Here is a 15,457-nt window from a genome sequence, read left to right as displayed (position 1 = left end):
TTTTTTTTTTAAATGTTTTTTTAATAAATATATTAAAATAATATTTTATTATTATTTTTAAAAAATATTGTTAGCATCGTTGTTATATGAAAAAATTACTAAAAATATTAAACCGCAGTGGCAAGATGCACTGTAAATGTCAAGAAGATCCGGTGACCACTTTCCATTAATCTAATGTAAACACGTAGTCGTACCAGTTTTTACTGATACCCATCGCTAGCCTTTGGATTCTGCGGTCTGCAGCAGGGTGTGCAAAAAAACCAAAAATCGAATAAATCAAGAAAATTGAGAAAAAATTAATTGGAAAAATCAAACTGGAAAAAAAACCAATTAAACAGATTAGAATAGTTAGAAAAAATCCCGATTCGGTTCGGTTCGGTTTTCGGTTTTGTAATACAGGAACCAGTTAACCCGGACCGAACCGAACCGGTTCAAAAAAAAACACTATAAATAAAAAAAATTATCCCCCCTCTCACTCTTTCTCTCCGACCCTAGCCGCAGCCCCCTCCCCCTCCCCCTCCCCCTCTTTCTCTCCATCTCCCTCCCAGCATTTTAATTTTAAAAAGCATAACCTTGGTATTTACAAACTGCTTCTGGCCACCGAGTATAACATTAGACCACCACTCTTGGGAGCAGCATTTTTGTCCTGATCGAAGTCTAGCAACATGTTTGTCTGCATGATTGCTACCAACCTTTTAGATCCAGGTGTAATCTTTAGAGGCAACCCTCATGGTTTAGGGTTGAAAACAGATGATTGATACTGAAAAGGTGGTCTGAAGATTTGAAATCCGGTCAAGCATATAATGCCCATATGAGAGCTGAGATGAAGAAGTGGGGTTTTGATTTTAAAAAATCGGGTTTGGATTTTTGGCATTTGGGTATTTGAAAAATATAGAAAAAACAATGTTTATTTTGCAAGAAATTTTGGGTTTTCATTTATGGTAGAGTTTTGGATTTGGAATGAAATCAATGGTGTTGATTTTTGGCTTTTAATTCGTTTGCATATAGGTTGTCTCAGTTTTTTGAAATCAAAAACCGAACCGGACCGAAACCGGTCGGTTTGACTCGGTTTCGGTTCGGTTTCGGTTTTTTTTTCAAAAAAAAAGAGAGAGAACTGGTTTGGTTGTTTTTTTCAGTTCAAAACCGAACCGAACCGAAAATGTTCACCCTTAGTCTACACCACTCCTAGTTGCTGCTGCAATCTGCTTCCTCTTCTTGATATCTATACTTCTTAAAAATTCATTTTAATGTTTATTTTTAGAATTTTATACTTTACTTAATAACAAACTAAAATAAATTTACACATTTTATATGACATATATCAATAAAATTAATATACTTTTAACCGGTTTAAATCTCACCAAATTTAAAATAATCAAAACTAATTTTATAAAAACTGATCAATTAAATAATATAATCATTTAAATTAGTTGACTGCTTTAATGATCATAAGTATTTCAACAGTTATAAACAACTAGTTTATTTTGAAAACATATATATAACTTTTTTTTATGCAAAATAAATAAGATTTTCTGAACATATATAATATAAAAGTTATTCTAAAAAAAAATCAATTAAAAATCATTAATTCTAACATACTCTAAGTTGTGCTAAATTAAATCTTTATATTCTAACACAAGAGTATAAAATCTTACATTTATTATATTTACACATCTTCAATCATCCTAAGTGCTATAAAGATAATAGTTTTCAATTATACAAATTACTCTTCGAGTTAATGAATTTTGTTCTAAACAAATCATAATTGTAAACATAGATAAACTCTTGATATTAGTGAGGTATTGTTATTAAAAAAAAAAATCTTGAAAAAAGAACATATTTAAGTGGTGTAATTGTTCGATGTCAATTCATCAATGGCATTGTATCTTTTACTTGGATTAGTAAAAGAATACAATTCTCAAGTACGGTTGGTACTTGAAGTGTGGATGTAGACTTGTTAAATCACATTAAAAATAGAGCCTCTTTCCTTATCTTTTTTACTTTAAGCACTTTAATTATATTGTTGGTTATTATGTTATATGTACCTACTGTGTTTGTTTGCATTATTTAACATAATTAGTGAAACATCTTATTTACTCTCCTTATATGTTTTTGTTATTTTAATTCTAAAACAACAATTTGGTTTTTTTTTTTTTTAGTGAGGGCCACTAGTTATTATGAAATTGATCGAGAACAATTGGTCTTTTATCTTTCAAATGCACAATTAAATAAATTTTTTAAAAAAATTTAATCAGGGACAAGTCAGTATTTTTTATCTTTTATATGGATTGTGTAAAAATATAAATATTATAAAAATATAAATATTATATTATTTTTTATCTTTTAAATTCATTATTTTTTTTTAATTTTTAATTTATTAAAAGTTAATCTTTATTTTGCACTTCATTTTCCATGGAGTTATTCCAATTCTATATCTAAGTATGTTGGCGCGGCACCTATCTTGTCAAGAACTAAAAGCACTTCTGCAGCTATATTGCGAGGTGCATTACTGACTGTAATTGCTGCAATAGCATAATACATAGAACAGATTTCTCGAAAAAGAATGACGTCGTGATGCTTATTGATGGAGAAGAATTGGAGCTTGGAAGGGTCCCACCTGTCGTTCAAAGATTATAAACACGTTGAGATGGCCGGGAGATCTATCTAACCTCTGGATTACAATGAATAGGAGGTTGTCAACATTCATGTGGAGTGAACTGTCAGCACTCAGCAGTGCTTCAAAAAGAAAGAAAAAAAAGCAAAAAAAGAAAGAAAGAAAAATGTCCCCTAATATTTACTGATGACACATATGCACTGTATCTGTGAAAAGGAGTAGGCCTATAGCTTTGAAAGGTGGAAGTGGCTCTAGCTTAAGAGCAAGCATCATATCTTGGAATAACTGGAAAAACAAACTGGTTGATCCATCACTGTATGATTTGATATCTGCTGGTTTGATCAATGCTCTGCATAATGGACACGTCCTTTCTCCATCAAACCTGAAAATGCCAAGGATACAGGAAGCAACAAGAAAACAGAAATTCTCCATGTAAAAACAACATAAGAAAGGCAACATGCTCCTCAAATTCATAGACTTTTAGCACTTGTGTACAAATTTGTTGTTAGCCTTCTGCTGATTCAGAACAGCTAAAAGCAATAAATCTAGTATCATCTTCTTATTGTTTATCTATATCAATATTCCTAGCTCACATGAAGATGCAAGAGATTTCAGAAGTATGACTAGACAATGATGCAATTTTATTGAATCCGTAATCAAGTCAATAGAGGGAAAGAAAACAGTACTATGCAACCAAAATAATGCATCTATGTAGATAGATATGATCCTCATAAATATAGAGAGGATGAAGGCGGAGAAAATGACCATTCAGATGCACAATCTTCACAGAATGTGTTTACAACGTAGTAAAATGGGCGCATGCATCTTCTCTGGCAAATGGCACAGAGATCTCCCATTGCTTTGACCTGTAATTTAGTGACAAAAACTTAAAATGTGGCAACACTTGTGTGTAAGAAAAGAATAATACCAATACAGAAGTTCTTGTTCACAAGTGCCTAGCAAATTCATCCCAAGATCACTTAACTATGAAGAGACTGTTTTTCCACCCTTAACCGAGGAAAGGAATTGCAGTTAAAATGTACAGATATTATACTTAAAAGAAGACAGTTCACCAGTTCAGATGTGGCATAAAAACCATAGTACATTTCTTTAAGTGGCAAGGTCCGCCATGCAATAAAGAATAGTTGAACCTAAGTATGAAAGTGATCAAGAAGATGTCAATAAACCATGGTTTTAGTATGGTACTAGAAAGATAGCAGAATGCATAAATGACAGCATACCTTCCATAGAACTGTTGTCAGCTTGACGGTTAAATATAACCCTGTGATTAGTGATGAAAAAAAGCTTCCATATTCTTTCTTTAAAAAGAAAAGATGCCAAACAGGTGTTGGCAACAAGGCACGATACAATATCAGCAAAGACTCCACCACAGTTAGCATTTGAACCTGTAAAAGAAAATGACTTGAGATATATGTAAAATGATACATAAGACGGGAGAAAATTGTAAGCATATGCATATATAAATTTAAAATTTGATGAAGTAACTTGTTTACGGTAATTGTGGCATCTGCCATTCTTGTAATACAATAAAAGCATACATTTAAAGACCATTGCTACCTCCCGCACCAAACCATCTAAAAAAGAGGAAAACAACATCATGGAAAACATACATGTCGAGGAAAAGATCGAAGTGACAAATTGTGATTAACTTTCTCATGGCTCAAAAGAAACTAAACAGTAAGTCCCGACAAAGCCATCGAAAAGACAACAAATGACTGCAAATTTGCAGACGCATAAGAAAAATCATTCCAAGCTGAGGATTCTCATAACTTACAGGCCCAGTACAATTTCAACATTACAGTTATGCCTATGAGAACAGACTCCCCCCTGCAGAAACAAGTCTTTCATAGAGTTAGAAACATGAGAAGATATTCAAGGTCATATATCTGTAGCCTTTAAATATATTTGTTTTATTTGAATCAGAAAAACTATGAAAAATGGAAATGAGAATACAAGTTACAGAACCTTTAAGGCTGTCTGCTTCCTTAAAATATAATTTGATTTAAACAAGAATGCAGCAATCCACAATGCAATGCAAAAGCCTGAAATAGATGCAAATCCAAAACAAATAATTTGATTGTACATCTAAGAATGCAATATAATCTCTACAATTGAAAATCTCTTCATATCTAAACAAGATTAATGCTTTATATAACAATTCCAAAAAGAGGGTAACATTATCTTTATTTCACTCGTGAATTGGAAATGAGAAACGAAAGAAAGAATCAGGAGAAATACCTTGCAAATGTTGGCAGACAAAAACAAGCAGCAGCAGCAAAGAAAATGGATGAACGTGCTCAATCCACCTAGCTAAGTTCTGAATATCATATCTCTGATAAGAAAAAGATGATGATGACGACGACGGTAATGATGAATCTATGTCAATCCCAGAAGACCCATCAGAAACAGTGCTTATAGAATTCACATTGCTTTCCATAACCCTATCTCGTTGACCATATGGTAATTCCTCAACATTTGGAGAAGCATTGTATTCATCATCATGATCATTCTCTGTAGAGCTGATTATCCTAAATGTAGCCTCTTGGTGACCACCACCACCAAGAGTAGATGGAGAAGGAATCAAATGCTCCCTTTTTTGCGAAAAATTGGAGTTGTTTCCTCCTAGGATACCCGAGTATTCCAAAAGGGTTGTTAATGGAGCATGTGTCGAATTTGATGCTCCTATATTGATTCCTTAACTTCTTGAATTATTGCCGCCGCCGCCAGCATCATGACCACCATTACTAATATTATTGCTGCTTCCTAAAAAAGAATTCCTATAGATTTCACCAGATTGTCTACACCACAACTCTCCATACCTTTTCCTAATCTTTTCCCACTATAAATGATATACAAAGAAAGGAACTTTATGATAAAGAATGAAACTTTAATGCAAAATTAAAGTGGAGGGATGGATATCTGAAAACAGGTATGCTTTGTTTTCCCACAAGCTAGATACAGCAGCAGCTGCAGCATTTATCTTCTTCTTAATGCTTCCATTGACGGAGTCTTTCACTTTCTGTCCTTATCTGAAACAGCTTTTCGGCTACGTGCCTTCGATTAATTCCTATAAAAATAAAAATAAAAATAAAAATGAGGGTCTTTGTCCACATAACATCTGCTGAAATCTGATCTTTCTCTGATTTTATCTTGATTAGGATTGAGAAAGGAGGAGGACAAGGATACAACTTTTCCTATAGAGACGAGTTGATCATCAGACAGGGAAACATAAGCTTCAACTACACGGACATTTCAACTAACATAGATTCCCTATCCCCCCCTCATCCTCTTCTCTCCCTCTCACACACGTTTTGAAGCTGCTTCTTTTCTTCTTCTTCTTTTTTGTTTTTTGTTTTTGGGGTCAAATTTACCTCCACCTACATACTCAGTATAATAATGGTGTTCAACTATGGTGAGCACAGAAATCAACTCTTCCAGAGGTGGTCGAGTTCAACTCTTTATCTATGATTTTGCACAGTACAACATATGAAACTGCTTTTTTAAAATATATTTGAGTTAAAAATATATTAAATCTAAGAATTTTAAAATAATTTTGGACGATTTCAATATCTCCAAGTTCAAGTGCTCTTAAAACGTGGTCAAGATCTTCCAATCTTAGACAGAAGAACAACTTCTCATATCCAGAATTTAATACATTCTAAGCTGTAAAGGGATCCTAATAAGAATTATGAATCTTTTGATTCCACCAAAAGAAAGAGATGGAGCCGAGATCATATTTGGTTCACATCAATGTCAAAGAAGAGTTCAGAAGAGGAAAGTTACTGTTGAATATATAACTCAACGCACGCTGCCTCTCCAAAAACAGATAAGAGGAGGAGAAGGGAAAAAAAAAAGTGAACTTTCAATCTGGAAATCACACCACACCTTTGCTGATAGTGTACGGAAACGCTACAAGCTATTATCGAACTTGATGATGGGCCACCACCCTACATTGAGTTTACTCTGCAAAACCCAGGTACATGGGTGGTAGCCATCAATCTTCCTTGATTATTTAAAAAAATATAAAAAATTAAAGTGATATTTCAATTCTTAAGAAAATTAAGATCTGAAAAGAAAAGAAAAAAACTGGAATTTACTGCTTAAATGTAATACTTTTTCATTGGAAGAACTAAGAACTTAGTTTTTTTATATTTTTAAAATTTATATCTGGAAAAAATATTTTGGAGGCTTTTCACCTTTCATTATTTTTCATGTATAAATAAAATAAAATGATAAATAATACAATATTTTCTTTTATATACAAGTATTTTTTAGCCATGGCAGAGGGAACTTGGACCCAATCAGTCCAGGACTTGTATTCTCATCCATTTATAATTGACGCAACTATATACTTCATTGATTAGCCTTCCGAATATCTACATGACTTTATCTTTTGGGGCCAGTTGTCCACTTGCGAAGTCGGCCTGTTTACCAGTACCGGAGGACACAAGATTATTAGTAGAGGTTACTGGAGAGCAGCAATGATTACAACAGATCGAGCCTTCCATGGTACTCAACTCGTGAAACCATCAGTCACAGATGGTTGGCTGGTTTCTCTGAACACTTCAATTTTCATTACAAGATTTGACAGTTTTACCGATAGAATTTTTTCATCGGTGTAAAACACATATTCCATCGGTAATTAATTTACCGACGAAATCACCGACAGAAAATTTCTGTCGGTGAATTTTTTGTCGGTAATTTTTTGTCCGTCAGTAAATTCGTCGGTAATAATATTACCGACGGATTTACTAGCGGAACAGACGTGTCGGTAAATTTTTTTTTTATTACCGACGGTAAATCCGTCGGTAATTATTTAAAAACATTTTTTAAAAAAATTCATTTTATAAAATTATAAAATAATTAAATTAACATAAATCAACATTGTATAATATATACTCAAAATGCTTGGAAAAAAGAATAAGAAAATCAACTCAAACAAATTTGCAACAAATAAATAAAACAAAAAAATTAATTCAACTAAAAAAATTCATATGAGAAAAATGAAGTTGCAATTGCTAAAAATTTAAAAATCCTATAAATAAATCAACTAAAAATTGATCTCATATGAAAAAAAAAATCTCATAACAACATTTATACAATTATTATGAACAAAATCAATTAAAATTAAACAAAAAAAATATAGTGAAAAAATCATGAAAAAATAAGAAAAAGAAAAAATCTTACCTTAATATACTTGCAAGTGAAGCTAAGGAAAAAAAAATTCGTAAAGCATATTAATTAAAAAAAAATAAGAGGATAAAAGAAGAAAGAAGAAGAAGACATACCCGAGCATGGAGAAAAAGAGAAGGAGATGAGGAGAGAAAAGAAGAGAAAGAAATAGATATTGATGTTTTTTACATATAGTGAAGAAGAAGAAGTAGAAGAAGAAGAAGAAAAAGTAGTAGAAGAAGAAAAAGAAATAATGAGTCTGTCTCTTGTGAAATAAGCGGATTCAGGCTTTTTATTGGGGCGCGTTACCGACGGATTTACCGACGGATAATTGAATATTAATATTTTTTAATTATTTCGTCGGTAATATTTAATTTAAATTTTCAATTTCGTAAAAAGTTTTCAGAAACCGCCAAAAATTACCGATGATTTTTTCAATCCGTTGGTGATTCCGTCTGTAATTTTTAAATGAAAATTTTAAATCAATTGAATTTTTTCAGAAAATCGCCAAAACACACCGACGTATTTTCAATCCGTCGGTGATTTTGTCCGTAAAGTAAAACAATTAACAGTGCAAGTGGAAGATGAACAGTTCTGGAGCTCTCTAGAAAATTCCGACGGAAAATTCCGTCGGTAATTCCCTTTATAATTGACATGATGAACAATGTTCACAGTTTACCAACGGATTTCCTGACGAATTTACCGACGGATTAAATCCTTCAGTAATTCCGTTGGTAAAAAATGACACGTTGTCATTTTTTTTTGCTTTGTTTTAATTTTTTTTTCCACAGTAATTTTCTCAGTATTTCTATTTGTATTTATTGATTTTCTAATAGTGTTTGAGGCCACGCTGTGAGGATATATACCTCGAACAGGCATGATCCATGTAGAAATTGACGAGTGTTCTTCAGTATTGTATAGCTCGTCAACTGTAGCTCAAAGTCTCTTCATCAACAGACAACATCATTGGCAAGCAACAATATCTTGCGGGAGAAAAGAAGGGCAATCAGCGTTGTCAGTGTATCGCCATACAGCACCAGAGATCAGAAACGACAACCCGTGTAGTTTAAGACCAGTAGACAAAATGCAGACTACGTACCGCCTTCCTTTTTCTTTGATGACAAATAATTCAGGCCCCCTCCCTTTTGAGTGCATGCCAAATAAATCCTGAACATATACGTAGTCGGTCGGTGTGATTGCCAATTGAGACGTACGGATCCATCTGGTGGACCATGATGTGAGTCCATGTACATCCGTGGGCAGTAGAACTTGATTCGAAGGCTCTTACCATCACCGTCAAGCTTGTTTTCCATGAATATTCCTTCATCAGCTATAATCAATGTTGACGGAGACCAAAATCTATATCATGGATCATCTTTTGAGTTACATTTTCTTGTTGAGGCATCATTTGCAACCCAAAATAATGGCCATATGACGGATAAGTTGGATTTCCCCATGGCTTCTTGTGATCAACACATTAGTGTCCCCAGCACAACATGCACTGCCATGTGCTTTTCAAGCAGGCCTCATGGGAATCCTATGCTCATTTTCACCCGTGCCTTGTGATATCAAGATTTTTCCCAGTCTACCGGGATTAAGTATGTCTCTCCGATACAACCGAAACCATAGTCGGATACGGGATTGCAAGAGACCACATTTTTCTCAAGAAATGTGATGTTTCCAAGGGAACAGTTGGTTGATGAATCGGAAGCAGGTGGGCAACAGTCTACTCCATTATTGGATTGATGCACTCCTGCGCGCTGGGTGGACTTACAGGTTGGTGGGAGATGCTCCTCTCCTGATTGTTGTAAATGATTCACGTGGCGATGGACATGGGTAGAGGGCAAAAAGAGGATCCACAGACAGGCCAAATTATGCACTAACGTAGCTACTTGAGCTAAGACCATATAGGCTTGTTGGTCCAACGCTCTCATCTCTTGTCATGTGATAATGATTATCATATATTAAAACATAAATAAAGCGAGCATTAATAAAGCAGAATCATTTCAGGTTGTATCAAGGAATTCGGGTGTGTTTGGGAGTGATTGAAAGAAATTAGCAGCAGCTGCATGTCACAAGTTCACAACACAAGCATCCCTCCCTTTCTAGATTAATAAATATGTTAGCTAGTTGTCAATAACTCAATATATATATGTGTGTGGTTCACAGACGCCAAGTTCCTTCCTCAGCTGGCCAGTTTTCGTCCAGATTAATAATAGTTGCATACATTTTCCGTAGTTTGCTTCGTAGAAAATGACAAGCTTGATAGCGGCTACAGATTCCTTAGCAAGGACCTCAAAATTCAAACTCAATAAATCAATAAAAGAAGCATATATGTCTATTTGACCACCAAATCTGTTCCTTTAATTCCATCCAAAAATAAATTGTTTGTGTATCTCGTAAATTCTCTAACTATTTGAATTCAAAAATAACTATTTCCTCAAAATACTTATTTTTCTTAAGATCTTTAAAAAATAAAATTCAACATCATAATTGAATTTAATACAGGCAACATGAAAGTACTGCTATTTGAATTTTATTACAGCAATTTTTATGTCTAACCAAGGAAATGAAAGGGAAAGTACAAGAGAGAGAGAGAGAGAGAGAGAGAGGGAAGCTTGAAGACAAGAGTGACCGACTTAAGGGAAGCTTTTCCTTGGCAGAATCCAATATAGGAACTGTTGGAGGTAGGAGCGAAGGATAGGTAGATCCTCTTACCATTCATTCCAAAGGTGCAGATATTCAAAACCCAACATAACAAGCTGCACCAATCCCCTCTTGGCCTCAAGTTTCTGACTTCGATCTCCCACTTCCACGTATGTTTCTTACGTTAATAGGTATCCCTATATAATATCATGTAAAAAAATAAAATCCTCATAATATTATAAAATTATAGCAAGAAAGTAAACAAAAGAGAAAGTGATCCACACTCGTTTGAGGTATAAGAGGTGGTATCAAAATCATTAATTATGTCTAAAAAGCTAAGAAAATCACACTGAGACCTCTCACCTTTCTCTGCAAATCTTTTCTTTCTTTTTAACTGTCCATCTATATGTCCCTATCACTCTATGATTTGTTCATGGTGATTTCAATCCAATCCTTGCACCTGTAAAAACTTTTGTTCAGTACAAGGAAAAAAAAAAAAAAAAAAATAGAAGCAAGCAAGCAAGAAAGAAAAGCCTTTAAAGCTCCGCTCCCATATTTAAACCCCACCATTAATACTACTGCACTACTAAAAGCCCACCACCATTTATTACTCACTTTTTTTCTTCTTCTCCTTCCCTCCTTCTCACCTTCTTCTTCGTCTTCGTCTTCTTCTTCTTCTCATATTTCTCTTGCTTGTCTGTGTTTTGTTACACGATTGTCAATAAGAATCATCATCATCATCATCATGTCAGGCTTATACGCACATAACTTTTCACCTGTAAGAGCATCTCCACATGTAAGAATAACCCCTGATGTTGACAGGTACTTGTTTTCTTTTCCTGTTTCAATTTCCTTTCACCTACTTTATCTTTGTTTCATAGTTTTGATTGATTTTTATTTTCTGGGTTTTGTTTTCTTGTTGTTCCCAGTGGTCAATATTTGACAGAGCTGCTAGAGGAGCGCCAAAAGATTGGACCTTTCATGCAAGTCCTTCCCATCTGTAGCCGGCTTTTGAATCAAGGTTCCTTTTTATCTTCTTCTTTAATCTCGATCTGTTTGATTCTTTTTTCTTTCCGCCTTCTTGATTCTGGTGCTATAAAGACTACCCCTCTTGTTTATAGCTGTTATATGCAGGAGGAAAAAACCAGAAAACATTAGTTTTTCTACTTTTAAAATTTTAATTTTCTGTTACTGCCGCTTCTTGAATGTTGGAGTCCTCTTTGTAAATTACTTTTGATGGATGATATAAATGTATGGTTCTCCTTAAATTCTATTCTTTTGATGTTTACATAATGTTAGTCAACCTACTTCTTGCAAAATCAAGTGATTTATCATGAATGAATCTAGGGACTCGCATCTCTACACTCTACTATGCATTGATTGTTTTACACTGTGGTTTCCATGGATGAGAATACGCTAATAATCATTAAAATAAACACTAATCAGAGTAACTTACATGTAATGTTAAGGTTGCCGACCTTAGTTTATCTTGTTGAAAAGCAATTTATATCATGCCTAGCTGTTTCTTGGATTATTGAGATGTAGTAGGAGGCATGAGAGTTGGTTTATGTTCTTTGTGCATTGTAAAATCAATCATAGTAACGAATCATGGTCTAAAACATCCAAGCAGAACAGCTTTCAGGAGTAGATTTCATGTCTAATTAATTTCAATTATGCAATAATCCAAAGTGATTTATCTCACAAAAATGGCATGTCATACAAGAAGTGCACATAAAGCATCAAACTTTCGATTGTAAAAACCCTCAATTGTATTTGCTTGTGATAGATCACCATTTGAATCAGTCTAAAATGGATTTCATAAATCAATATTGTGTCTTTCTCTAGCTGAGCTAAGGCGATGTTGGCTTATTGTGTCTGTTGATTAGTAGTATTGATAGTGATTCTGGGCAGCCGTGTGGTTGATGTGTGTGTGTTTTGCTCACAAATCAGTCAACGTACTTTGATCACTTAAATTTTAACTACAAAAGCTTCAACTTGAGAACACATGGTTCAGTATTTTCATTCTGTTATTCTAGAGGAAGAGAAATTTTAGTTATTCCTTATGTTAGCAGAGATATTGAGGGTTTCTGGAAGGACCCCCAACCAGGGGTTCGGTGACTTGGACAGACTGCAATATGGAAGCCTAAGCCCTATGGCTTCTTTAGACATGATTCCGAATACTATAGGAGCAGGCTTCAATGGGTGGAATGGACTCCAACATGAAGTATGTATTTCAACTACTCATCTTCTGCTTGGGATTCCTGTCAATAATCTTTTCATATTCTAACCCATATACTTGGTTCTGTTGTCAAATTCTAGACCAGAATATTACTTCAACAAAATGCATGGTAATTGACTTATCTAGAATAAGATATAAAAACAGAAATGAGAGTGCAGTACTGGCTTTCCTCAACATGATGCTTTCTTTTTTATAATTGAACTAGACCAGAACTGCTGGTGGCTGATTAAGTTTTGTTTTTAGAGGGTTACTTTTCATCAAGAACATAGTTTTGGCAGGTTCAAAATGGTCTGGTTTTTTGCCCCACTCAGCCGATGAATTTTCTTTAGTTAGTGAAGTGTTTGTTTTCTGCCATTTTGCTTAATTTTCTTGAGTTTCAGCATGTGTGTATTCTGATCTGTCTAAAAGCTGTAGAAAAATGAGCTCCAGTCTTCATCACTAGCAGAAAAGTGGATGTGTTACGTCCTACCTACGTGCTGACTAACCATGGTTTTGAAAAATCAAATGCATTTTCTGTTTCATTCTCATGGAATATTGGTCACAGTAGTATGAACTTACAGCCTCATCCTAATTACGTGACAGAGAATTGGACCTCAGGGGATGGGTATAGACTGGCAAGCAGCTCCAGCAAGCCCAAGTTCTCATATTGTGAAGAAAATATTGCGCTTGGATATTCCAGTTGATAGCTATCCAAATGTAAGCGAAGCGTCTACCTTGGAGCATAATATATATATATATATATTTCAGTCTAAGGCTATAATGTACTAAATGCCTAATTTCTTGGTGGATTTTAGTTCAATTTTGTTGGACGGCTTCTAGGACCTAGGGGCAATTCATTAAAGCGAGTGGAAGCTTCTTTGGGCTGCCGTGTGTATATTAGAGGAAAAGGTTCCATAAAGGACCCAGAGAAGGTACCATTTTTTCCCCTTCAGAATAAAGTTAAGCTTGGGATTGGCCTTTTCAATTCCCTTGGAGGCTTTCAAATTTTTTGTAGATCCCTTTTTATGGTCAAATCCATCGAAAGTCTTAATTCAGTTATTGCTAAGCTTCCAAAACGTTCAGCGTGATTTTCACTGTCTTAACAGTTTTTTCATTTTTTTTACTCAAAAGGAAGAGTCTTTAAGGGGAAGACCAGGTTATGAGCATCTAAGTGAGCAGCTGCACATTCTAATTGAGGCTGAGTTACCTGCCAATGTTATAGATACAAGACTGAGACAAGCACAGGAAATCATAGAAGAATTGCTCAAGCCTGTGGTATCTCTTTGTATCTTTTCCTTCTGCTGTATTATCTGGCTTTTCTAGCAGTTTGTGGAATATTGCTCTTATTTGATTCATTATATTTTCTTTCTGTCAACATGATGATCACACAGTTATAATTTGTAGACAATTTGCTGTGCCTTTGCTGTTGTTTTTTTAATTATGGTCAGCATATGATTAATGATGAGTGCATACATCAATTCTATTTTAGTAAGTGGTGCTGAACCTCAATGGAACAGTTATGATATCGGTGTGAGATGACCAATAGAAGACATCCCTTGCAAAGTTGTACTGCTATAGATGCACTCTTTTAAGGAATCCTGACTCCTCTCCTGCTTTTGGTATTAATATTTCATGAATTCCACCAGCATACTTATGTATGGCAGGCTTGAGAATGCTAGCGTTTGAACATCAATGTCTTCGATGTCAAAAACATCTTGCTGTCCTACCAGACATTCACTTTCCCGTGTTTTTCAAATTGCAGGATGAATCTCAGGATATCTACAAGAGGCAACAGTTGAGAGAACTAGCAATGCTGAATTTGAGTTATAGGGAGGAGAGCCCTGGTCCGAGTGGTAGCGTCTCTCCCTTCACGTCAAGCGGGATGAAGCGTGTCAAAACTGGTCAATAACCCTTCATATGACCCAATCTCCCCACTGGTTTCTCTTGAACACTTCACATGCTTGTCAATTCTGTACAGCTACAGAGAAGTATGGTTTGCTGAGTTGATGATATGAATTGAAACAGGTTATTCTTTGTTAACAAAAACATTAACAAGGGAAAGGAATAGAAATTCATTTTTCATAGTGGTTAATGAAATTGTTTGCAGTTGTAAAAGTATAAATAGAACAGTGATTTACATTTGTTCTGTAATTAAAATCAGCATTTTTGCTAAACTAGTCTGTAATATAATGCCAATAGTGCAACTGCAACATCTGTTTTCTTTCTTTAGGGGTGGAATGAAGGAAGATCTGGTTTATTCCTTTTCTTTTTTCGCATTCTTTCATCTAGTTCTGTGCATGCATAATGTATTGTAGGAACAATCGTTTAGGGCAAAATTATCTGAATGGTGGTTGTCCATGTTGCTTTGCATTAATTAGCAAATCCCCTTTTTTTTTCCCGTCATGATTGGCTCTCCATAGCATTAGCAGCACCACTGTTGCTTGCCGCCATCTCAACCTCCTTTAGTGGCCATAGAAGTGCCAGAGGAGTTTCATCCATTTGCAGAAGTGAGGGATGGGTCGGCCAGTCTACCTTAACTCTTTGTATGAAAGTAGCAATGCTGATGGATTCGCAGCTACTTCTGTTTGTTCTGAAGCAAATTGGTTGAGGTTTGAGTTCACCACTAATTTAAGGCTCTTTTTGGGATCTTGTTTTCAAAACCATGATTTTGAAAAGGCATCAAATTTCAATTTTATCAAAACCAAGGTTTCTAGTGGAATGAGTTTTCAAAGCTATGGTTTTTTTTTTTTTACTTAGAAAAATATTAAATTAATATTTCTTTTAAT

General features: G+C 34.6%; 1 protein-coding gene and 1 long non-coding RNA gene across 3 annotated transcripts; one reads left to right on the top strand and one right to left on the bottom strand.

The window, feature by feature from the left end:
- Positions 1-2,513: 2,513 nt before the first annotated feature.
- Positions 2,514-6,806, bottom strand: LOC140955185 (uncharacterized). Of its 2 annotated transcripts, XR_012168952.1 has the most exons (5): positions 4,874-6,806; positions 4,410-4,677; positions 3,856-4,209; positions 3,301-3,765; positions 2,514-2,996 (listed from the first exon to the last, which is right to left on the bottom strand). It is a non-coding gene; the product is annotated as an uncharacterized lncRNA (long non-coding RNA). The 2 variants fall into 2 exon arrangements; XR_012168953.1 differs by lacking the exon at positions 4,410-4,677 and having other exon boundaries at positions 2,519-2,996; positions 4,874-6,800.
- A 3,922-nt stretch (positions 6,807-10,728) lies between these two features.
- Positions 10,729-14,937, top strand: LOC118044235 (KH domain-containing protein At3g08620). The gene is made up of 7 exons (XM_035052459.2): positions 10,729-11,275; positions 11,383-11,474; positions 12,526-12,677; positions 13,275-13,388; positions 13,487-13,603; positions 13,803-13,946; positions 14,434-14,937. The coding sequence occupies exons 1-7, from the start codon at positions 11,199-11,201 to the stop codon at positions 14,578-14,580; spliced, it is 843 nt and encodes a 280-aa protein (XP_034908350.1). The 5' UTR covers positions 10,729-11,198; the 3' UTR covers positions 14,581-14,937.
- The last annotated feature ends 520 nt before the right edge of the window (positions 14,938-15,457 follow it).

This window comes from Populus alba, chromosome 19 (assembly GCF_005239225.2).
Source record: "Populus alba chromosome 19, ASM523922v2, whole genome shotgun sequence".
Classification (NCBI taxonomy): Eukaryota; Viridiplantae; Streptophyta; class Magnoliopsida; order Malpighiales; family Salicaceae; genus Populus; species Populus alba.
The sequence above is the reverse complement of the archived record's forward strand: the minus strand, read 5'-3'. Positions and strand labels throughout refer to the sequence as shown.